At 29.1% G+C, this 26,462-nt stretch overlaps 2 protein-coding genes across 2 annotated transcripts in view; one reads left to right on the forward strand and one right to left on the reverse strand.

The window, feature by feature from the left end:
- LOC123294776 (diuretic hormone receptor-like) overlaps positions 1-26,462 on the reverse strand; it is a 402,325-nt gene that overhangs the window by 286,980 nt on the left and 88,883 nt on the right. The window lies entirely within an intron of this gene.
- LOC123294777 (facilitated trehalose transporter Tret1-like) lies at positions 7,233-10,093 on the forward strand. The gene is made up of 2 exons (XM_044875919.1): positions 7,233-7,290; positions 8,437-10,093. The coding sequence occupies exons 1-2, from the start codon at positions 7,233-7,235 to the stop codon at positions 9,747-9,749; spliced, it is 1,371 nt and encodes a 456-aa protein (XP_044731854.1). The 3' UTR covers positions 9,750-10,093.

Below are 26,462 nucleotides of genomic sequence, written 5' to 3' on the forward strand. Positions count from 1 at the left end.
CAAAATTTTTTGCGTAGCTTTAATATTTTTAAGCGTTACAAACGTAAGGAACTACACTTAGTATACCTTAATACATATTAGATATATAGAGGATATAATAGGAATCCAAGCGAAAAGGAAAAAGAAATTTGAAGTAGGTTAACTGAGATTTTAATATATTATTGTTTAAAATAAGGTAACATTTTTTGTTTAAATATTAATTCTCATTCCTTCTCCGATACAATGCTCTTTCATCCTTAAAATTACAAATTTTAATATTTAAAATTTGCTACGCACGCAACAAGTATACGATGGAAAAATGAACTTGGCAATATTTATTTTTGTCTTAGTAATTTTCATTTTATGTATATAATGTAACTTTCCATGAAAATATTTGTATAATACACGCAGAGAAAGTTTAAATACATATGCGGAAAAATAGCAGAGAAAATTATCAAATTAATTATTCAAATATGAAGAGCTAATATAATACAAATTTGATTTTAAACTTTATTCTTATATTCAACAATTACTATTAGGGAAAATGTAAGCATTTCCTGTTTTGTGATTAATTATGAAAATTTTTTTATTCGTTTAAAAAAGAATTGATTATTTCAATGTTTCCTACAAAATATCTTCGCAGAACTTAATACTATTTCAAATATTTTACGGAAATTGAAAAGTTTTATTTCAGTCAAATTTACATAGTGAATGCAGAATTTTCGAAAAAAATTACCAATTCACTATTTCAAATTTTGAATTTTTGAAATTTTGAGACAAAATTATGTAAGTATGTCATTTATTTTGAAAATTTTGCACCAAATAAATATTGTGGATCAAAACCAAATTCTTCTATTAAATTCTTCCCAGTTAATTCCCTTATAAATTCTTTCCAATTTCCGATTGAGCTGAAATTTTGCATGCATATGTAAATCGGGTGACATCGCATTTTGATGGTATAATCTGAATTTTCCACAGCTTTCATCATATTTGCTATACGAGGAAGTTTTTTAGTTTTTAATTAAAAATTTAAATTCAAAATTTCTACTTTTTTAACGACAAGCTTCTCAATTCAATAAAAATTTGCCTCAAACAGTATTTTTACTTTAAATTTTTTATGAATTTTTTTATAATAGACTAAAATAGTTTTAATTTCCTATTAAAAAACATAAATGTTATTATGACCGATAGGTTGATTTATGTTCTATGTAAAGATTCGATCGAGACCTTTCTTTTTCGGCGTTATAACCGATGTCCTTTAAATCAGTTTTTAACCCCCGAATAAAAAAAGGGGGTGATATAAGTTTGGCCGCTATTTGTGTGTGTGTGTCTGTCTGTCTGTCTGCGTGTTACTTCGTAGCGCTTTAACTGATGAACCGATTTTCCGTACCCGAAACAACTAAAAAATAGGCCATAATCCTCGAAAATCGGTTCTGCAGTTCCGTACCCGAAAAATTTGTCGGGGATTTTTTAAATTTTGCAAATTTCACTTTTAACTGTATATTTATGTGAAATTAAATAAATTTTTTAAAAGTATAACGGTTCATATAATATTATTTCCTGTAAGTGTAACATAAATTTTATATGACATGATAAGGATAACAGATATATATCTAGATAAATACTAAATGAAATATCTAGATATCATTATTATTATTATTAATATTATTGATTTGTACGTTTGTTGTTGTCAATAACACACCTTTAAAATTGATACATTATATTATTTAATATAATATCAATCAATATATATTCAATACACATCTTTTTACAAATAATTAGTTAGCCATTGTTTACTAAAAAACATGTATACATACCTAATTATACATACATTGTATTCATAATAGGGGGGGGGGAGTAAATAGAAGGTGTAGTATCTCAGCTATATAGTACGTGGGCTGGCAACGTTGGAACGTCGTAAGGTACCATGAATCTGACAATCGATTTTTTTTATTTTCTGATGGTACGTGCGTCTTATTAGAAAAATCATCGGAAAATTTAGGGTCATTAGGATCAAAGTAATATACAATTGAGTCTCTGGTTGCTCTTTTTTGTCTCTATTTTAGTCATGTATATTTTTCTCTATTTTATTCTGAAGTCAACTTTAATCGCTTTATTCTCAAAACCCAAGGCGGTAGTCAAAATGATAAATTTTGGTCTAATTTTGCCTAAACTTTGCACATTTCATTTATACAAACTAGATACTAATTTTTGCGCAAAAAAAATTTCAGACTTAGGGTTGAAATTATTTGTACTTGATTTTCAAGTTTGATGCTGAATTTTGTTATAACTTTGTTGTGAATGTAGACGAAAATTGAGAATAGAATTTTTCGATATCTGCTTTTCATTCTGCCTTATTTTGTCAAGTTATAATACATCAGAAAAATTTAAAATTTCGTCCCCACTCAATGGATTTTTTTCGTTTTCAATAGTTTTAAGTTTAATTTAAATAGCTTTCTTTTAATTTCCACCATTTAGTCTGGGAAAAATCCATGAAAGCATATGATACATTTACCGTTTTCCTATAAGACCAATTTTAAGTATGCCTTATTTGAAGTCATTTATTTACTTAATTAATCGAGCAACACCCCCTAAAATTTTCAGAAGTGATTTAGACTTAGTCCATCTTCATATTAAAAAAAGACAAGCTATTTATTCCAGATAGCCTTGGTACTCGGATATCCTTAAATAATTACATAAAACTGAGAGACAATTATTTATTATTTCTAGTAATTAAAGAATTACAAAAATTCAACCATCTTGAAATCAACTTTTCCGTGGAGTGGCTAGCTCTTATACTAATAGAAAATATTAATATGAATTAAATAATAGTTTGTAAAAAGTTACTTGCAGGTATTGAAAATAATATTTGAATTGAATCTTTAATTATAAATACCTCTATCTAAAGTTTTTGAATCAGTCTATAGCTCAAGACGTACGACTGTCGTTTCTTGAATGAGAACGATAGAACGAACCTACCATAGGGTCCGTTGTGATACCGAAATAGGGTTGGCCCATCCCAAGCCTCTTCTCCATGAACCATTTGGAGCTGTTTAAGAACAGCAGGAGAGCTTTGACGTCGGCGGACCCCAGGTCGGAGAGGTCGTCAAAGACAGGCTGGCTCAAGTAAGTCCATCTCCTCATGACAAGAGCTGGGCAGTGACAGAGAAGATGAGACATTGTCTCCTCCTCGTCACCACTGTGACAGCTCCTACAGTAGTCGTGATACACTGTCAGGCCCAGGCGTTCAGCATGCTTGCCGCCCAACCAGTGTCCTGTAATAGCCCCAACAACTTTGTGAACACAGGCCCTTGGCAGTGATATAAGATCTTCCGAACGCCTGCGATTGTACTCAGACCATATCTGTCTTGAAGTACCACAAGTACGTACCTCCCTCTATCTAATATTGGCACTTTTAAAGATATCCTCTTTGAGGAGCAGCTTGCAGTTCGCAAATGTAACTTCCGGAACCTACCATTCTTGTAAAAGATTTCTACAATTTTCTTTCATATCGATATAATAAAAAAGGTTTTTATAGACAAATATAGAACAAAGTTTGCTTAACGTTTACTACAATGTCCAATGTCACTAAGGTTTTTTAGAGGAGACAATTCTAATTATTCTTCTCCCAAGCAGTATGTTAAGAATGTTCTTTATAACTCGAAAATCTGAATCTGCTTTATAACTAGCTGATCGATAAGTCAGTCAGTCAGTGATTCAGCCAGTGATTCAGCCAGTGTTTCAGTGTTCCGAAATTTGGCAGGCATCCTGCGACGGCTCGCAAATTTTTGTACTTAGAAACAAAATTAATTGTACATGGAAGTTTGTTGATATTTATTACCCAATTTGTGTTTGAATGCATTCTGTGGGTGTTATCACTTAATTATTCAATAAATAAATTGTTTTAATGTAAAATGTTATTAAATTATTATCATAAAAATTGACAATTGCAATGATACGTGTGCGTCATACTGTTTGATATTAAGGGTTCCGTATCGTACAAAAAAAAACCAAATTCAAAAAACAAAATTTTAAGTAGATATAATTTTAATCTTGCAAGAGAATCTTAAAAAAATCCTTTTTAATAATACAGTTGACAAAACTGAGGTAATCGATAATTTTAAAAATATTTTTAAAATTATCGATTACCTCAGTTGATATGTGTGCGTCATACTGTCTGATATTAGGGGTTCCGTACCGTATAAAAGAATTTCCAAATATATTAAATTAAGACTTTATAAGTGCACTAAATCTTTAAACAGAATCGTCTTTAATAACATAGTCGTATAAACCACAAGCATAAAGACATTTGTAATTTAACATTTTCCATAACATTTTCGGAATTTACCACCGAAGTTAATGACTTCTTCTGAGATTTCTTGTAATTTTCATGTGAGCCAGGCACGGTATGCCTAAAGACCCAAAATTTTATTTAAATATATAGATACTTTTAATATACTTTGAAAAAAATATTCTTTATCATGTCAACATTACTAAATTTAAAAAAAAATCGTTTTTTTAGTCATTGCACGGAGAAATGATAGAATAACATACAAACTGATAAAAGGTGTGTTTCTAAACTTGCTTTCAATTTATTGTAACGTAATTTTCCATAGAAAAAAATTGAAAATTTAGTGGATTCCAATTGGCTAACTGTCTCAACGGGTGTTAATACGTCACTACCGTTTTTTTATTCAAAAATATAACTATTTTTTATTAATAATTAAAAGAAAAAATGGAATTATTAATTTTTTTAAAAGTTACTGAAATATACTTTAGATGAATTATTTTTTCATTTATACATGAATTTGGGACAAAATAAAAATTAATTCAAGTTCTCTATTGAATTTAAAAAAAATTTATTTTGCAAAAGAATAAACTATAATTTCTGTTATTTAAACTAAAGACTATGTAATATTTTTTATTATTAAATTAATTTGCCAAGATTTAGTTCCACAAACTTCCACAAAATAAAGCTCACAACAATTAATTAAATAAAAAAAAAATTAAAAATATTTCATTTGTAATCTAAAAATTCACCTTCGAATATAATCCATAATTTAAAAATTTCGTCCTTGAATATAGCGATATTTTTACCCAGTTTAATCGTAAATTAAATTTTTAAAGGGTGACATTAGCTTAAAAGCTACTTAATCGCTATTTATAATTGCAATTCAAATTTTTGTAAGGAAAAAATATGATATTTTTCAGAATAATACAATGTAGTTAAATTATAATGCTTTTTAGTAAAATAACTGATAAAATAAACGTTAAGGAGGTTAGTTGCGGATTTATGCAAATCATTTGACAGAAATTTAACCAAGTTTAAAAGTTTATAAAAAAAAAAAAAAAAGAAACAAACTTGTATTTCAAAATCAATGGCATAATGGCAGACTTTTTGCTCTTTTGAACGTGCGCAATAAATTTGTAACTGAACCACAACAAGCTTATAACTGACGACATTATCATTTGTTTTGATGGCTCCAATAGACAACTAGAAAGTTTCGTAAACCATTCCAATACATTGAATCCCAACATTCAATTTACGTTGGAAAAGGAATGCAACCAAAAAATTTCCTTTTTGGATGTCATCATCACAAGGAATAGTGGAAAACTAGAATTTGATGTTTATCGAAAGCCCACACATACAGACATAACGATACCAGCAGATTCGTTACATCCTGTCAGCCAAAAAATAGCTTCGTATAACTCAATGGTCCATCGAGCACTTACCTTACCTTTATCAAAAGAAAACTTTGATAAGGAAGTTACCACAATAAAGCAGATAGCTGCTTCAAATGGGTATGAATCTAATTTGATTGACCGTCTCATAAGAAATAAAAGAAGAAAAATGGCCCTCATTGCAGCATGTCCTGGTACTACAAAGGAACCGTTAATATTTGACACAATCACGTTTTTCGGAGACATATCAGAACGGGTCGCAAGAGTCTTAAGGGATGAAGGTTTAAATATCGCATTTCGCCCATCGTCAACTATGGGCAATCAAATACTTAACAACAAGTCCAAATGTGATATTATGAAGAAATCGGGTGTATATAAAATAATCTGTGGTGATTGCAATGCCCTATATATCGGCCAAACGGGTAGAGCTTTTTCTACACGAAAAAAAAAAAAGGAACATTTATCTTCATATAGGTTAAAAAAACAGGATTCCAATTTTGCAAATCACCTACGAGAAGAGGACCATACACCCAAGAACACCAACTTCAAAATATTACATATCACAGAAAAAGGACAAAAACTCAACCTACTGGAGTCACTGGAGGTGTTCAAGCATAAGGAAGGTCCAGATTTATTGTTGAACGACCAAACTGACCTAGTTTCATCTTCTTTATTTCAGCTATTGAAATAAAGATGAAATCAGCATTTTTTAATATTAGAGTCACTGGGGGTTGGACTTTAAATTTTCCCCTTTGTTGTTTTTTAAATTTCTTAATAATTTTTTTAATTTTTTTTAATTTTCCACATATAACTTACATGTACATACCATGTATTTAATTTAATTTAATTTTATTTTTATTTATTTTAATTAATCTGACAATATTTATAATAGCTATTTTAACAAATTACACCTGACTTATTTACAAATTTTGAAACAAAATTGACCTTCATAATAATAAGATATATTGTAGCAAAAATAAAATGTATTTCAACAAATTAGTGAACAGGTTTTTAACTTGTTTTATCACTTGTTCATTACGTCACAAGCAAAAATAGTATATAAACCGTGTAAATTTTTAACTTTATTCATATATGATCATAGAAGATGATCCAAGTGATCGAATGTATACAAAACAATTAATTTTTCTTTGAAAAATTTTTTAAATAAAAAAAAAAAAGTGGATTATGCAAATAAATATACATATACAAATATTACATTTGTTGTTTTAATTTTATTATGGAATTCCACAAAGTAAATCTCAACACATTGAATAAGCTTATAACTTATTAAAGTATTTTTAAGTGTTTTTTTCTTATAACAAGATAAGTCAAAAACAAATTAATTTAGAAAGAAGAAACATATTGCTGAAAAATTATTTCAAACCTCCTTAAAAACCTTTTTATCATCAATATCTATCTATTTTGATAAGCGTAAACAAAAAACTTTCAAATTTTTATTTAAATACAATTGCATTTCAGTAATGTGAAATAAATGGTTGGACGGTGATTTTTCGTAAAAATTGTTGTTATTCATTGATTTATTTTGAATATATTTTTGACAGAAGACAAAAATGGCAAAATCGATAATTAAAAAACAATATTTATATGAATATCTGGCTGTGATAGCAGGTAAGACTTTAGAAATATTTATTTTAGTACTAGAAAAATCTTCTGTTCGAAGAACTAACAATCTACAATTTATCGTTTATTATATTGTGATATAATAAACTAGGACACAGTAATTTTCTTCTCAATAATTTCCTTTTTTAAATAATTGTTTCCATAGCCTAAGCTAATCAACTTCGGAAAAATTATAAGGAGATATAATTTGTTCCTCTTTTGCAATATTCTCAGCCTAAGCCAATTACATTGCCTGTAAGACGATAATAGTTATTAACGATACAAATAGGATAAAATCATTACTAACATACATCTGCGAAATTTGCACAACGAGTGCGTAGCACGAATTGGACAGTCGCAGAAGTACGTTAATAATGCGTTACCACATATCGTACAAAACTTTATCTAGTTCTCTAAAATGTGAAAATAAACGATAATTATTATTTAAAATTTGTTATGGCTTATTGAGAAAAACAGAAAAATTAAAAAAATTACTATAGTAACTACATACCACCCTTGTGCGGGAATGAATTCACTATCACACAAGGGCGGTAATGAATTATTTTTCCCACGCATACTGATTGGAAAAAGTACTTCTTTTCTCATGAGTGTAAATAAAAAAATCTATCGATCAGGTGTTGCTTATAGATTGTTTATTTGGTAAATTGTAAAGAGTTAATTATTGAAAACTGTAAATTTATAAGCCGCCTTATAAATATCCATACACTAGTCGTGTTCTTTGAAACAAATAAAAATTAATAAATAAATATCTATTAGCTGATAAATATAGGCAATATAAGCTTTTATTAATAAACCATGTTTATATGAAATATATCAAGTCTTTAGTCCCAAGTTTGTAGCTCTTAAAAATATTAATGCGACGAATATATTTTCTGGTATACATGTATTTAAAAACCATTTTCGGTTGTCCGTCTGAATGTTCGTCTGTGCATCTATCCGTCTGTCTGCCTGTGGACACGATAACTAAAAAACGAAAAGAGATATCAAGCAGAAATTTTTATGACGTGTATATAAAGGTTTGAGCAGAAGACCCTCCCTGGTAGATTCACGAAGGCTTAAAAAAACAGAAAAAAAATAAAACGGATATTCTCCGGGTATCCTGAAAATTTTTTAATAATGGTTTTTTTCTTGCAGTATCTCTACTTTTTCTTGTGTTGGGCCTATTTTTGGGAGGACTAAGTCCGATAATAGTGGTACTCAAAGAGGAAGGATTCCATGAAATACCACCAATTTCAGATTCAATCGCTTCCTGGATGATGAACGCATTGAATATTGGCGTGATTCCAGGTGCACTGATCTCATCGTATGGGAGCGATATTTTTGGAAGAAAATACGCCATGTTATCCACCATAATCCCTCAATTGTTGTCCCATATACTTTTATACTTCGCAACAAATATTTGGATGGTATATAGTTCATTTTTTATGCGTGGTATCGTTTTAGCAATGACATTTGCTTTAGTTCCAAGTTATATTAGTGAAGTTGCATCGGCTAAAATACGTGGACCATGTGCAACATTTGGACCAATTCTGCTACCAATTGGTGGTCTTTTTGGTGGAACATTACAAGCGGCGCTATCAATTCCATTAGCAACAATTATAGCTGGAATTCTAGGAATATGTTGCGTACCAATTCTGTGCTTTATTCCTGAATCTCCATATTTTTATGTGGCAAAACAACGGAACGATGAGGGTAAACGAATTTTACGAAAATTGCGTCAAACGGAAAATGTTGATAAAGAATTTTTAGAAATTCAATCAGCATTAATGGAAGTGCAAAAACAAAAAAATGTTAGCTGGTCTGAATTATTTACGAATAAATTTAATTTACGAATTTTACTCATTTGTGGTGGAGTTCAACTCGTACAGCAAATTACTGGTTATTTACCGCTAACAGGATTTTCGGCTAATATAGTCACAGAGGCGGGACTTAATTTATCGCTTGTAGTTGTAACAATAATCATAAATGTTTCGAATGTTGGTACTACAATTGTATCAATTTTTTTTGTTGATTCATTAGGCCGAAGATTACAATTTATGGTTGACTGTACAATGGTCATTTTAGGCCTTGCTACACTTGGAGCTGGCTATTTCTTTGAACATTACTACACATCAATTGCATTTGGAATTCTTAAACTTGTTGGGATCTTATTGTTTTTAAATGCTTACTCATTTGGTTTTAGTTTCTTACCAAACTTATTATCCGCCGAATTATTTCCAACGGATATTAAAGCTAAAGGTGTATCATTATTAATGGCCGTACAAGCTGTGGAAGGTTTCATTGTTTCTATGTTGTATAACAAATTATTTTTAATTGCTGATTATTTACCATTTTGGGTGTTTTGTATTTTTACAATAATTGGATTAATTTTTGGATACTTTTTCATACCAGAAACGAAACACAAAACATTAGCTGAAATACAAAAGGAATTTAACATAAATCCGTAATCGTTCTTTGTAGAATAACATCGCGTAAAACGTGAATTAGAAAACGACGTTATAGAGAATCGGGAGAACACTTGTGATTTTGAATAAAAATAGGCACAAGATTGAATAGAAAGAGAATATCTTCGTGTGGTTCAGAATTTTTAAACTTACAGTTACTACAAGCACTAGGACATGAAGGCTTGAACAAGAGATTTAGTTCACTTCTTATATTTTTTAATCCGTAGAATAGATTTTTGTCTGGATAAAATCATCAAAAATTAATTTTACGAGTCAAGAAACCGAAAATAATTTGAATATTTTATTTTGTTAATACCTGCTAGGAAAATGCAGCGCTATCAATTCTTCGGTTTGCGATGTGCATCCCCGGTCTCCGGTTTTCTTCTAAATAAAATTTATTTTATACAATAAAATAAATATATATAAAATTAAAAACTACATTATATTATTAAATTAATTGCATTATATATTAATGCTGCGATAATATTAATAATATTTTGTCTAGCATAGAAAAAAAAATAAAATAAAAAACTGCATAATTTATGTATATGTAGCTATGAAAAATAAATTAATTAAGTGATAAATATAAGCAATAAGTTTTAATTATTTTATAGGTCAATCTAGTAAGGGTAGATTTACAAACACTAAAACAAAAATAATTTCCTAATTTATTGTCTCCGAGTTTTATGAATATTTGATTTGGCAACCCTAGAAAGACGTGTTTGTTAAATCTGATTGAGGCGACACATTAAGTAATGTGTTTGATTGTTCTAATCTTAAGATAAAAAAAACTCGATTACACCAATATTTGGGGATGATATAGTACCTAGAATATAAATTTATATTTTATGTGTTTTTTAAAGCCATTGTTTTCGAGAGGGTAATTATTTTTTATAGTATTCTGTATGACTAGGAATTAGATTTTCTTTCCCACTTGGTGGCCCAAGAAAAAGATAGTCAGCCGTGGGGACTGTCAATAGTAGTAAAAACTTAAAACTTTGGAATAGTTGGCCCTTGGTCTATCCTTGGGCAATGGAGCTCGCTGTAGCTATATGGAGCTATCTGCTGCTTGCATATATCTATATAATATACTTATTCACAATACGTGAATAATAATAAATAATACCTCAATAATATTCAAATACTAGATAAATAAATTGGAAGCGCAAATAAATACATTTGAATAGAAAGATGTAATATAATATTTTATTTATATGCGTTTCCACCATTTATTTCATGGGTTTTTAATTGTTTATCGTGAAACCCACAAAAACATTTTGGACCGAATTGTGAATCTAAACCATCCTCACATCTGCTTGAACACACACACAAAATTTCATCAAAATCGGTCCATCCGTTTTAGAGGAGTTCAATTAAAAACTCGATGATGCGAGTTCCATGATTTTTGTTAAGTCAAAAAGTGCTCAACGTGCCAAAAGAAGTTTTAACTTAAAAAAAAAAAAAAATTAAAATTAAATCAAGAAAGTAATTGTAAAATTTAGTGCGTACATATTACCATGTATCAACGGTACATTATACAACGTGTTCTATTATTGACTGCAGAAACCTAGCTTCCGAAAATAAGCTCATCAAGAGCAACAAAAAAATTATTTTCTAAATTTGGGTCTGAAGCCTAATTTGGGAGATATGGGTATGGCAAAAATGGATACATTTGTTCATTCACTGACTATCATTCGATAACTAGTAGCCAATGATAATCAGTAGATATTAGTAAGTTTCACTTAATAATGGAAAGGATTTTAATGAAAGTATAAAATTATTTAATTGAATTTTTTAAAAAGTGGGACAGTTTGACCAAATAAATTTATTACTAAATGTGGCGTAGAGTGTAATGGCGTCCTGTATTGCACTTCATGACAGTTAATCATTTATGTTTATGCATGTTTGTAAGTATTTGCAAGATTTATAAGTTTGTATTTGTAAGCTTACACAATCTTTTATATGATGTGACGTAGTACCATGAAAGTACATCTGAGTTGTGTTTGCTGTCACATGACCGGATGCTTAGTTTTATGAAAATTATTATCTAAAAATATTAATGATCCCTAAATTTTATTAAAATTATTTTTGTATTTTGTTTTCTACATAATATGATTAACCATTAGAAACTTTTATTCAACCGATTTATTCTTAGTGGGAAAGAGCCTACGGCAGCTTGTAAATTGACAATCATATGAAACAAAAATCTTAGTTAATTCGATAATAAAACCAAATCACTTCACTTCATCCTATCTGCATTCTGATAAAATATCATAATTTTGATACCAATTAATGTCCAATATCTGCATAGAAACTATAGAATAATTCACGGTGCATGGTACTCCAGGTACTACGTCCTACCCTAGTTATACAGTTATAATGTATGCGCACTACACGTGATGATAATAATACAATGAATACAGGAATTTTATCTAAACATCTAGATAAATTTTCAAAATATAAAAAATTTTTGTGATAAGAAACAGTGTGAATATTTATTTTATTGTAATTTATATTTATTTATTTTTAATTGATTATTATATAATTTATTAATTAATATTGGCAGTTGCTTATTTGTAATCCTTTCGATAAAAATTAAATAAAAACAATAAATTATTTGACGTAGCTATCCAAAATTTGTATTTATCTCAAGCGATAAATATTTTATAATACACAATCTACGTACAAATCACATACATATAAAAGCACATATTATAGTTTATTACATAACTAGATAGGCAACTCTACTGAACATGATATGTTGTTCAAAAAGCCCTCTAGAGTAAGGCACTTAGAGAGAACTCTTTTTGGTGAATAATGGCGGGAATTTGTTATTATTTGAATTATTTCTATTCAGTTGATCGTATTCTACTTTTTTGTACTTATTTTTCTAGTAAAATAATGTGAGGCTTTTTAAAAAAATAACAAGTAAAATAAAATAACAATTTATTGCAATATTTGAAACAAAATAGATTCAATGCCTAACCATTTTAGTTCGTTAATAGTCGATAATAATCACAAATAAACACTAGCTAAAGGTTATCTACACGATTTAAAAGACCTTAACACTAAAATAAACTCAGTACATTACCACCTAAAACGACCTAAACTAAACTACACTAAATTACACTAAAAATAGTTCATGAACACAATGAAAACGGCCTAAATACTTATATGAAGTCACTACACAAATGGTCCAAAAAAAAGTTAAAAAACGCAATCAATTGAGAATACACATAGAGATTTAGTAAATCGAACTAACAGTTGCAAAAAAATAAATAAAGTATAAGTTAAAAAATAAAGTACAGTCGCAGACAGAGTAAGCTTTTCAATTGCAATTTCACCAGTTCTGCACTAACACGAAATACATCGAAATAACAGCTATAATAGTATTCATTATTGTGTCTAGTAATTAACTGTGAAACGCACAAAATAGAGCGTACACGCAAAGTAACCTGATATTTTCTATCCTCCATATTTCATTATGATGACGTCCTAAACCATCAAATGGTTGATAATATCTTAAAATAAAAATAAATATTATTCAAGAGAAATGAGATAAGATTTTTTAACTTTTGATATTGAAATACCTCAAAGATCTCAATGGTTGATAAAATAAAACAATACGTTATTGATTGCCAAATTTTTATGAACAGATTATTTAATATTTCAGTACTTCAAGAGACGTCAATTAAAACATTTTTAAAAATAGATAAATACATTTGGAAAATTTATTTATTTTAAACAGTTATTACAATAAAAATAGTAAAATGGCAAACTCGATTACGAAAAATCGATATTTAATTGAATATCTATCTGTAATAGCAGGTAAGTTCTTAAAATATCTGAAGCGAAATTTGGGTTGCATTTTTGTATATAAAATTGTATACAATAAATATATCATAATTTCGTGGAATTAAAATTTCTTTTTTTTTAATGATTTTTCTAATTTTTTTTTTCGATAAAGTTGACCATTTTGGAATCTTTTTGATTTATTAAAATTCGTCAGGACTTCTTATCGAATAACCGTATATTTATGCCACCAATTTTATTTTCAGTCTCATTAATATTTTTGGTATTGGGTTTATTATGCGGAACTCTTGGACCAATGTTAGCCATACTTGAAAAAGATGGTTACCATGACATTCCTCCTGTTTCAAGAACGGTTTCCTCATGGACAATAAACTCATTTTACATTGGAATAGGGATAGGATCCATTATATCATCATATATGAGTGACATCACTGGCAGGAAGTTTACAATGCTGGCAGCCACAATTCCACAAGTTTTAGCGTACTTATTTATGCTCTACGCCAACGACGTTTTTATGATTTACGCTTCATGCCTAATGCGTGGTTTATATACCGCTGTAGCTTATGGTATTGTACCGACGTATGTTGGCGAAATTACTTCAGCCAAAGTTCGAGGTCCAAGTACAGTATTTGGATTGTTATTATTACCAGTTGGTGGTCTTGTAGGAGGAATTGTACAATCCATAACATCAATATCTCGATCAGCAATCATTATGGGTGTATTAAGCATATGTACAGTTCCGTTTCTATTCTTTATTCCGGAAACACCTTATTATTATATGTCTAGAAAAAAGGATAACGAATGTAAAAATGTACTGAAGAAGTTGCGTCAAACTGAAAATATTGACAAAGAATTTTTGGATATACAAACGACTTGGAGTAACATGGAAAAATCGAAAAATGTCAGCTGGGCTGAGTTGTTTACGAATAAAATTAATTTTCGGGTACTGCTTATTGTTTTGGGTGTTCAAACTGTGCAACAAGTGACGGGATATGCGCCACTATTTGCATATTGCACTGTGGTTATTGACGAAGCTGGATTAAATTTATCTCTTTTATCAATTACATTATTGGTAAATTTTGTAGGTATAAGTTCAACAGCCGCATCATTCTTTACCGTCGAGTCGCTAGGTCGAAGAATACTGTACATTATTATTTGTACGATGTCTGCTCTAAGTTTAGGAATGGTTGGAACTAGTTTTTTCTTGGGACATTATTTCACATCGATTGGGCTAGAAATATTGAAAACTCTTGGTATGTTATTATTAATGTCTTCGTACGCATATGGGATGGGTTTTTTTCCAAATTTATTATCGGCTGAATTATTTCCGTCAGATATTAAAGCTAAGGGTACTTCGGTTTTACTCATAATACAGGCTATTCAAGCTGTCTTGATAACGATTGCGTATGATAAATTATTTTCGGTTGTAGATTATTTACCATTTTTTCTGCTTTTTATTTTAACTGTGATAGGTCTGATTTTGGGATACTTTTATGTACCCGAAACGAAAAATAAAACTTTGGCGGAAATACAAAAAGAACTAAGCTTGAAATTGTAATTAGCCTTAAGTTTCTATTTGCCGTTAACTCGAATATTTAGGTTGTAAATAAATGTTGTTTTCGCATTTGTTATAGTAGCAAATGTAATTAAATTCGCTTGAAACAGCATATTTTTTAAAAACATTAAAATTAGTGAGGCATTGAAAGTGAATTTCACACAATTTTCCCATATTAGCGTCGGATATTATAGGCTGTGGCTATAGTAAGTACATGAAGGGAATAATAAAAGATTCATTTAATTTATATGGATTTTGACCCAGATTACTGACTCTTGGTTTTGGATAAAACCGTCATAAATCCCACCTCCTCCTTGTCAATGACAAGATTAACTGTACGTCAAAAACGTCTTTCAAAATTTGTAAGAAGTGCTACTGTGAAATAAACTAAGAAAGTAAAACTTGCTAAAATTTCGATTGGAAGTTTGACTTTGTAGGATAATCAGACAATACATTTTTGACCAAAATATATGTTATATTTTGTTTTAATAAAAAAGGTTTCGATAATTTATCAAAAAGAAAAATTTATTACAAATCAAGCCAATGCTTTCCCATCGAAACCTCAAAAAATGCATTTTGTTGTACATGCAAATTTATACAAGACAATATTTTCATTTTATGCAAACAAAAGTAAAACAGGAAATTGTAAAGAAAATATTCATCGGAATAGCAGAGAAAGAAAAGTTCCCAAAACAATATTCATACATTAAGCCAAAGTGAACAAAATATCCATACATTAAGCCAAGTTATATACCCATTTTATACTATCCTATTTTTGTTGTTGTTTGGTGTTAGCCTTCATGCCTGGCCGCAGTATTTGCTTCTAATACTAACGTCATGATAACTAAAAACAAAAACTTCTTGAAAAACTATCTAAAAAATTGAGATAAGTTTTATTTTTTTTAAATTTTTGTCAAAATAATTCAAAGATACAAACAGTTGATAAAATAAAACAATAAGCTACTGATTTCCAAATTTTTATGAACAGATTATTTAATATTTTAGTTATTCAAAAGACGTCAATGAAACTTTAGTAAAAATTTATTTATTTTAAACAGTTGACAATAAAAATAGTGATTATGGCAAATTCGGCAACGAAAAATAGATATTTAATTGAATATCTATCTGTGATTGCTGGTAAGTTTTATTAAAATTTATACTGAGATACAGGCTGTATGTTTTAATAACTAGCAAGAGAAAATAGGAAAAGCTCTCATTCCATAAACTGCGCATGTAAATATTATAAACATTATCAATTTAGATCATACGTAAAAATTTCTTGCATTTAGAACCAAATTTAGCAACAAACGCGCATATATTTTTTTGTTTTTAACTAACTAAATTATCAATATATTTTTAAATAGAAAATATTATTTATTTAAAATATTGGCAATATTAATACCAGAATTTATGTATCAAAATTCAATAACATAAATATTTCCGCACACGGCGTTAAATTCGACTCTGTACTCAATTACTAAACAGCTGAACAAGATATCCCAAAAAAATTTAAGGGTCAATTCATAAAATAAATTTCTATTTCAGTATCATTAATATTTGGGGTAGTGGGTTTACTAACCGGAACAATTGGACCAACGATAGCAATACTTGAAAACGATGGTTACCATGATATTCCTCCTATTTCGAGAACAGTTTCCTCTTGGACAGTTAACGCATATAACATTGGAATAGCGGTAGGATCCATTATATCATCATATATGAGTGATATCACTGGCAGGAAATTTACTATGTTAGCAGCTACAATTCCACAAATTTTATCATATTTATCCATATTGTTTGCCAACAACGTCTACATGATCCACGTTTCGAGCGCAATGCGTGGTTATTATACCGCTGTAGCCTATGCTATTGTTCCAACATATATCAGCGAAATTACTTCAGCCAAAGTACGAGGTCCAAGTACAGTATTTGGATTGTTATTATTACGGATTGGTGCTCTTTTTGGTGGGGTTGTACAATCTGTAGCTTCAATCTCCCGAACGTCAATTTTAATGGGTGTGTTAAGCATAATTACAGTTCCGTTTTTGTTCATTATTCCGGAATCGCCATATTATTATATGGCTAGGGAAAAGGATAACGAATGTAAAAGTGCACTCAGGAAGTTGCGTCGAACTGAAAATATTGACAATGAATTTTTGGATATGCAAACCACTTGGAGTAACATGGAAAAATCGCAAAATGTCGGCTGGGTTGAATTGTTTACGAATAAAATTAATTTTCGGGTATTGCTTATTGTTCTGGGTGTTCAAACTGCGCAACAAGTGACGGGGTATGTTCCATTGGATGCTTATTCTACTGTGATTATTAACGAAGCTGGGTTAAATTTGTCCTTATTAGCAATTACGTTATTAATTAATTTTGTTGGAATCAGTTCAACAACCGCGTCATTATTCACCGTTGCATCGCTAGGTCGAAGAATTCTTTACATCATAATTTTCGTGATGTCGATTTTAAGTCTTGGGATGCTTGGAATTAGTTTCTTCTTAGAACATTATTACACATCGATTGGACTAAAAATATTGAAAACTATTGGGATGTTGTTATCAATGTCCTCGTTTGCATATGGGATGGGTTTTTTTCCAAATATATTATCTGCTGAATTATTTCCTTCAGATATTAAAGCTAAGGGTACTTCGCTTTTACTCACAATTCAAGCTATTCAAGGTGTCCTGGCTACCATTGCATATGAAAAATTGTATTCGATTGTAGATTATTTACCATTTTTGCTGTTTTTTATTTTAACTGTGATTGGTCTAATTTTGGGATATTTTTGTATACCCGAAACGAAAAATAAAACATTGGCTGAAATACAAAAGGATCTGAATTTGAAATCGTAAATAAGTTTCAATTGATCCTTAGCATACTCGTGTATTTAGAATGCACAATAATGTGATTTAAATAGATTTTGTTTCAAGTCTTTTAGACCAACACTTACCTATTGTGGGTGTGAAAATCGAGAAAATGGTATCCCAGGAAAGTATTCAAAAACTGAATGCGATTGTAATTGCATAGGAGCATATTTTATAGGAACTATATTTATCTACACAGACAACAAAGGAATCAAAAAATTTATTGTTAAAAATTATCAAAATTTATTTTTGTTATTTCTGGAAAACAATAAGGAGGTTCAGTTTGTTTTGTAAAATAAATCAAAATTGCAAACAAAAACTTAAACTTCCAAAGCCGCAGGAATCCTCAATAACCATTCTGATTTTACTACCAATGAATCCGAAATCTTGTTAAACAATTGTCAACTTAAATTGATTTTGTGATTTATTTGAAATTGTTTTTGAATACTTTGTTCGAATTCATTTATCTTAAAAAAAGTGCAAATTTCAAGGAAAAAAAAAAGATTTTAATTTGAAAGATTTTAAATTTTTTACAAGATTTCCCAAATTTTACATTTACCAAACTGCTTAAACCTCCTTAATAAATATATGTTCAACTAAAAAATGACCGATTAAAGGGATAAACTCAGGTTCGATAAAACAATACAATGAACTTATTTTTCATTAAATTTTTGCTAAAATATTTACATCGTTCAGTTGACACAAAATTAACAACAAAGAAACAGCAAAATGACAAATTCAATATGGAAAAATCGCCATTTAGTTGAATATCTGTCTGTAATTGCAGGTAAGTCGAAAACCATTTCTATATTGATATACAGGGTGTTTCGAAATTACCGGATAAAATAGAAATTATGTATTCGTTACGAAATTCAGAAACGAAAAGCTCTTTGTCTTTTTTCAATCTGTCTCACTCTTTAACGATTATTCTTAAATAAGTTTACGTCGTTCATTACGCATTTTAATTTTAAAAACTTTTCAACCAAATTTGGGAAAACTAAAATTTTTATGGTAAGCAAAGTTATAGAAGTAAAATTTGCTACAATTTATCATCAAACCTTTTTTCGCTAAGTTTACAATGAAATGAAATTTAAGTTGAAAGTAAAGAATAAGTATGACGCTTAAACTTTTGTCTTTGAAATTTGAACGTAAATAAAAAAAGCCAAAGAAAGCTCTCTTCTAAGAATTTTGTAAGGAATTCACAGTTTCTTTTTGGAGTGCTAATTTAGGGGTACCCTGTACTTGGCATCCTAAAAAATTGCTCTGAAATTTTTTTTAGCATCGTTAATATTTTTAATATCGGGCCTATTACTTGGGACAGTTGGTCCAATGATTGTTAAACTTGAAAAATATGGATATCATGATATACAACCTGTTTCCAAAACAGTCACATCATGGATGATTAACGCAGCGAACATAGGCATAATACCAGGTTCAATAGTTGTATCGTATCTGAGTGATACAATTGGAAGAAAATATACAATCGTGTCATCCATAATTCATCTCGTAATATCCCATTTATTCATGCTCTTCGCAAATGATATTTACATGATCTACGCTTCATGTTTTATGCGTGGTATATATATTGCATATTGTTATGGTATTCTTCCAACCTATGTTAGCGAAATTTCGACAGCGAAAATACGTGGTCCCAGTACGGTATTTGGATGGCTACTTTTACCAATTGGAGGCCTTCTTGGTGGAATTATACAATCAATAACATCGATATCTGCAACCACAATTATTTTGACTATTATTGGATTATGTACCGTTCCATTTTTTTTCATAATTCCCGAATCACCATATTATTATATGTCGAAAAAACAGGATGACGAATGCAAAAGTGTGCTTAGAAAATTACGTCGTACGCAAAATATTGAAAATGAGTTCGTAGAAATTCAATCGATTTGGATTGAAAGGGAAAAATCAAAAGATGTGGGATGGAGTGAATTATTTGAAAATAAGCTTAATTTTAGAGTTTTGTTGATTTGTTTGGGTATTGTTACAGTACAACAATTTTCGGGATTCTCACCAGTGTTTGCATATGCAACTAATATAATCTACGATTCAGGGTTAAATTTCTCCCTTTTAACAATTTCTTTACTTATACATTGCGTGGGTATAAGCTCAACAACTGCGTCCTTGCTTACGGTCGAATCATTAGGTCGAAGAAAACTTTACGTTGTTATTTGTGTCATGGCAATTTTGGGTCATGTAATTGTGGGAAGTTGTTTTTATATTGAACATTTTCACAAGTCTATAGGTATTGGAATATTTAAATCTCTTGGGATGGTATGTTTTTTATTCTCATTAGCATATGGGATGGGTTTTATCCATAACATATTATCTGCCGAGCTATTTCCTACGGATATTAAAGCAAAAGGTATTTCGATTTTAACTATTGTACAAGCTATAGAAAGTTTTGTGGTTACCGTTATGTATAATCAATTGTATTCGATTCATGATTATTTGCCATTCTTTGTGTTTTTTATTTTAACTGTGATTGGTCTGATTTTTGGGTATTTTTGTGTGCCAGAAACAAAAAATAAAAGTTTGGTTGAAATACAAAAAGAATTGAATTTAAAATTATAAATAATTTTAGACACAGGTTTCGAATAGTCTGATTTAATCTCGAATACTTAGTGTGGAAAACTGGACGAATTGTATTCGAGACGATTCGCTTATTTTCAAATGAATATTTAAATTTTCTTGAGCTGAAAATAGGAGGAGATAATTAAAATGAGTTTTTAGATTTCGGATGAATGGACAATATCTTAATTTTTGTTGTTTAAGAATCGAAAATTATTGGCGAAATTTTAAATCATTTCGACCTAATTTTGTATGAATCTTTTGTGTCTACACCTAATAATTTTTTTATATGGATGAACAATTTCAATTTTTTCATTAAAAATTGTTTAAAAAAAATGTTACAAGTACAGTTTTTAATTTTGAATAAAATATTAAATTAAAAATTGAACAATTAGTAAGAAGATCTAACTTAAAAGTGTTGTTTTTTAATTTTAAATTTTAAATTATTAGTCATTAGAGTAAATAATTATTAAATTTATTAATTATTTTAAAGGAGTATATAAATATATTTACATGATTTCATCCCTTTTTTCAGTGTTTTTAAATATTTGTTTCCTTCTTTTCGAGTTTTGCGGTCATAAAAATACGGACGGTAAACTTTTATGTATATTATATCCATTAATCATAAAAAAGTATTATAAATAAGTACACAATCAGAGTATCTCAAGCTTTAGAAATAGTTATGCTGCATAAGTGAAATATTCATTTTCTGCTTTTTAGTATACAATAAAAGCTTGGCCTTTAAAAAGTTATTTTAATTTAAAACTAAAAAAGGTATGCCTAGATAGGAAAGTGAGGGCATGCTTAAGATGCCTTGTCATCCGATTAACATGTGTTATTCTTATTCTTCTCAGCAAACCTTTCAATGGAAACCCATATTATCATGGGAAGAAGTAATTAACCCGTCATTTAACATTACATTGACATCCAAACTAAATATTTATGAAAAATTTTAGCTCAAGTGGTGGAGGATACTTGTTTTAGAAACTTGTAAAAACATAAATTATACTCGCTATAATACCCGCAATATTCTAACTCTGATATGAAAATACTTCTTAATAATAAATACTCCCGTTTCAAACAATATTTACTTTAAACAATCAAAATTGTTAATAAATATCAATCTCGTAGGATGTACAGTTTCTAATTTAAATATCATTTGTTAAAATGAAAAGTTAATCTTAAAGAAAACTTCCCACAATGTATTCAAAATAACTTCACCACACGTTATCTACCGAACAAATCCTTAATTACCTATATCGTATCACCAGGTATAGGTATACAATCTAAATCTTCTTACCAAAAACAAATATTTATCTTTTATAGCAAATATACCGTGTGGTTACCTGAAAAGCTTTTACAAATTTATACTTATTTTATCGAGTCTTCAAAAATAATATTAGAGAAATTTCACAAAATTGTCAACCAAAAAATTCAATGTTTCAATAGCGCCACAGATTTATGCCACAATTTTTTTTTCGCGGCCACAATTTTGTTTTAACATAGAAGAAGGTCAACTTTTAAAGAGTATATGACTTTTGCTAATCATTTTCAATCTTTTACATATAAGCACCCTGTATAATTTTACGATTTGTTTTTGTTTCTCAGCTAATTAAATGAAATTTCAATAAATCAATTAATTTTGTTACTTATGTACTTAATCAATAATTTACGTCAGATATCTTTGTTACCTATCTCAAACATATATAAAATTAATGATATAGGTATCATCATATTTTAAAATCACGTTACGGGGTCAAGATTAAATAATAATTGATTCGGAATAAGTGCATATAGCATAATAATTTTATTGATTTAATCATTGATATAGTTTACTGATAAAAAATGTGAAATCTTTTTCATAATTCTTAATAATAATTAATCAGATCAGGTAAAAAAATATAAATAAATAAAATTGTACCTTTATTTAAAAATAATAATTGCAATAATAAAAACCTGAAGGCTAAAGAAAGACGAAGTTATTTTTTAGCGTATATGTCAAAGTAAATGACCAAAATGAAAAACGGTACTCAAAATTTTAAATTTCAGAGGTTCGGAAGGCAGTTACACTAATTTGTTGATTATCGGACCAAAGTCAACAGCGTAGGTGAATTTATTGATAAGAATACAAGCAAATCATCGATTTGAAGGGGACGAAAAAATTCCCGGATCCATAGCTTAACAAGGGGAGCTTCCTTAATATGGCCCTTTCTTAACGTTCACAGCTTAGCTGAAAATTACGCTCACAAAAATTTTTGGCTTGTTTCTAATAAGTCCACAAAATGTACGGCAGCTTTTACCGAATATCTTTTCAATTTTTTGTCTTCTATGGATTTCCTGTATTTTTCTTTCGGCAATTTTTATAAAATTATTGATAACACTACTTATAAAAAATTATCAGGTAAAATTGATATAACAATCATTCGTCGAATAGGAGATATAACATCATATTAAATCACTTGTATCGATTATACTAGCTATTAAAGCCTAACAAAGTTTCCACATTTGAAGTGATTGACTCTCACTAAAGCACTATGCTATCGAAATGTAATAAATTTTAATATTATCAGAGCAATTTAACCTGAATTGTTTGTTATTGACTAATTACCCTTTACATGATCTATTATTCTTCGAAATGAGTTAAATTCGATACAAATGGTTTAGATTAACTCTCTGATTAAAACATACCTGAAGCATAGTAATTTGATCCGTATTTCACATAAAATTAAATGCACGATACTTGCAGAAGTAAAAATATTTTCAAAAATATCGATGGAAGATTATCCTAATAAAGTTGCTCATATTAAGAATAATTATTTTCAAAGTATCGTGCAATTACAACGTTCTAGATATGATTTGTGAGACTGATAGAAAGCATTTTCATCAGCATAAATGAGTTCCAACAAAATATTATGATCATACACCGTCTGGTGGCTTAGATGAATACTCCCGTTCAAAAAAATTCAAAACTTTAATCTGAGTTAATATATATCCAGCACAGCCATATGTTTTTAATTAAATTAATAGATATGAATATTTCTCAACTTCAGGAATGCTAAAATTTAATTTTTTACATTCTAGAATATTTTAATGGATTTTATTCATGTGAACCAAGTAATATTGGATTCTACTTTCAATGATTAAAGAACTTTCAGTACATTTAACGACTAAAATAATTTATTACAGAGAAAATGTAAACATTATTGCATACAATATTTATAGTTCGATAAGCTAACTATGAAATATTCTGAGTAAATATTATTCTACCAATTATTGCTTCATACGTCAAAAATTATATTTCATTACAGGATAATTCAATTCTTTAGAACAGTAAGTACGAGCGCCATGGCAATTTTGGACTTAGAGTTGAAATTATTTGTACCTTATTTTCAACTTTGATGATGAATTTTGTAATAACTAATCATGAATGTAGACGAAAAATAATAATAAAATTTTTCGATATCTGCCTTGGTTTTCGAAATATTGAAAGCTAAATAATTAATCAAAATTTTCAATTTTAAATATTTTGAAAATCACTCTAGATATCGAAAAACCTTATTTTTCTTTTATGGGGTTTTTTTTTTGTTTTCAATAATTTTTATTTTTATTTTCCACCGACTACTTTTGAAGAAATCTATGAAAATATATTATGCATCTAACGTTTCCCATAAAACCAATGTAAAATATGCCTACTTTTGAAGTCATTTATTTATTTAAATAATCGGACAACCGTCTCTAATTTTTTCAGAATTGATTTAGATTTAGTCCAACTTTATATATATATATATAAAGGTCAACCATTTATCCAAAATTACCCTGGTGCTCCCACACCCTTAAATTGCTTTCGTTCATAAATATGTAATTTTTCCCACTCCATTTTACCTACTTCAAAAGACAACCCTGCTGGATTTATTTGGAAATTTGAAATATCCTGTCTTTGTTTGCATTCATAATAAACTGTTTTAGTATATAATACCAGTCCTAATTTCTAATGACAAATTTTATTCCTATCGGCTGTCATATTGTTTCGATAATGGCCTATGGTTCTGTACATACATATTATTAAATATAAAGAGGGTTATTTAGGTACTCTGTTCATGAATGATTGACACTTCTAGGGTGAATGGACAGCCTAATTAGGTATATACCAAAGTTATACATAATACATACGCAGTTTCACGACAAATCCATATAATCAATACCTACATGCTAGAATATATTATAAATAAATCGATAAGCCTATTCGTAAAACATAAAGTTACTAAGTGATTTAAAATTATATATGTTACAAAATTTGATTTTGAAAAACATAGAGGTGTTGCAAAGTTAACCCGTCAGCACTCGCGTCAAACGTTTGGTAACCGCGTGGTGAGAGATTTCCTCACGCGACAAATATTTCGTGCGAAATAATCTCAACAAAATTGTATATAAATTTATTTTTTAATGAAGTAGCTCATGCAAAATAGTTTGATTACGTGATCATTGAATGATGTTTGATTTGATGAAAATATTAGAGTAGAGAAATAGTCTAAATAATTAAATTCATAACTAATTTCACCATATTTCTATCAAAAGTTTCTTTAATTTACTGAGTAAAACTTATATTAAACTAAGGAAAGTACACGAACTGGCCCGAAAATTTCCGACGTTACATGTTTATATTAATGATAAAAATGCTCACAATTTGACTAGAGAAAAAATATTTTTAAAAACTGCAGGCAGGTTGAAAAAACTGAACAAGTCATAATTCAAAAATAGATAAAATTAAATGAAGACAGAAAAAGTTTCATCCACATATACCATTTGAAAAACAAAAGTTATTAATGTTCTAAGCCGAGCGTGAGCAATATGAAAAACTTCTCGATTGTGAAAGCATTTTGTGGGGGCAGGCTTGTCTATGACAGAAACTTTTTGTTAAATGAAATTCCAATTGCAAAATTCTGTCGAGGTGAAATGGTACTCGACGTAGGCTCCACGTAAAACAATCTTTACTTGACTTTAACTATAAACTATAAAAGTACTCAATTTATAGACTATATTTTATTTTGTTTCAATCGAGCACAGACAAATAACTTAACCCATCGTACATTTTCTCAAAGAAATCCCACTATGCTGGTGATTTTTCTGCCCAGCCCTCTTCATCCTTTTCATTACGCCTGGTATTTTTTTGTTTCCAACATTAAATTATTTATTAGTATATGATTATTTCTAAGGAAAAATAAAATTTGTTGAGTTGAAAAAATTACACACTGTGCCTAGAGCAAATATGGCCTACTTGGGAAAGGCGCTTTAGAGCAGGCTCTGGATAGGGTTGAGTGTGCAAAATATGAGTAACGCATTTTATCAATTGATTCTTGTTTAGTTAAGCTGACAGATTAATATTGTGAATCTTGCAAGAAACCCTATTGGTCTAATTTTGACATACCCATCCTCCGCTCCACAAAAACAGTTAAATGAAATTCTTTTGAACCAAGTAAGTGTTACTCTAGGTTCTTTGGGTCTTTTAACGTTAAAAAGGCTCTTTGTGATTTTTTCGTAAACTTCTTCGTTTTCGAGATATTAACAGTTTAATGTTTGGAAAAACTCCCAAAAGGTCATTTTAAAAGCTGAAAAACGAGGCTTAAAATTATTTTTTTGAGCTTATCAAAATTCTAAAATCAGGTTTGAATATCCTTTAATAATGTTCTAAAGAGTAATACAGGTTACTTCATTCTAGAGGCTCATTTTTTAATTCTTAAAAAGATGTTTAATTCCCATTATTAACAATGAATAAGACAGAGATACTAAATATTTCAGCTTTACGCATTCTTAGAACCTGTAATTTCTCTTCAGAACTTCATAAAGATGTTCATACATTATTTTGGAATTTTGATAAGCTCAAAAATATAT

Source organism: Chrysoperla carnea, chromosome 3 (genome assembly GCF_905475395.1).
Source record: "Chrysoperla carnea chromosome 3, inChrCarn1.1, whole genome shotgun sequence".
Lineage (NCBI taxonomy): Eukaryota > Metazoa > Arthropoda > Insecta > Neuroptera > Chrysopidae > Chrysoperla > Chrysoperla carnea.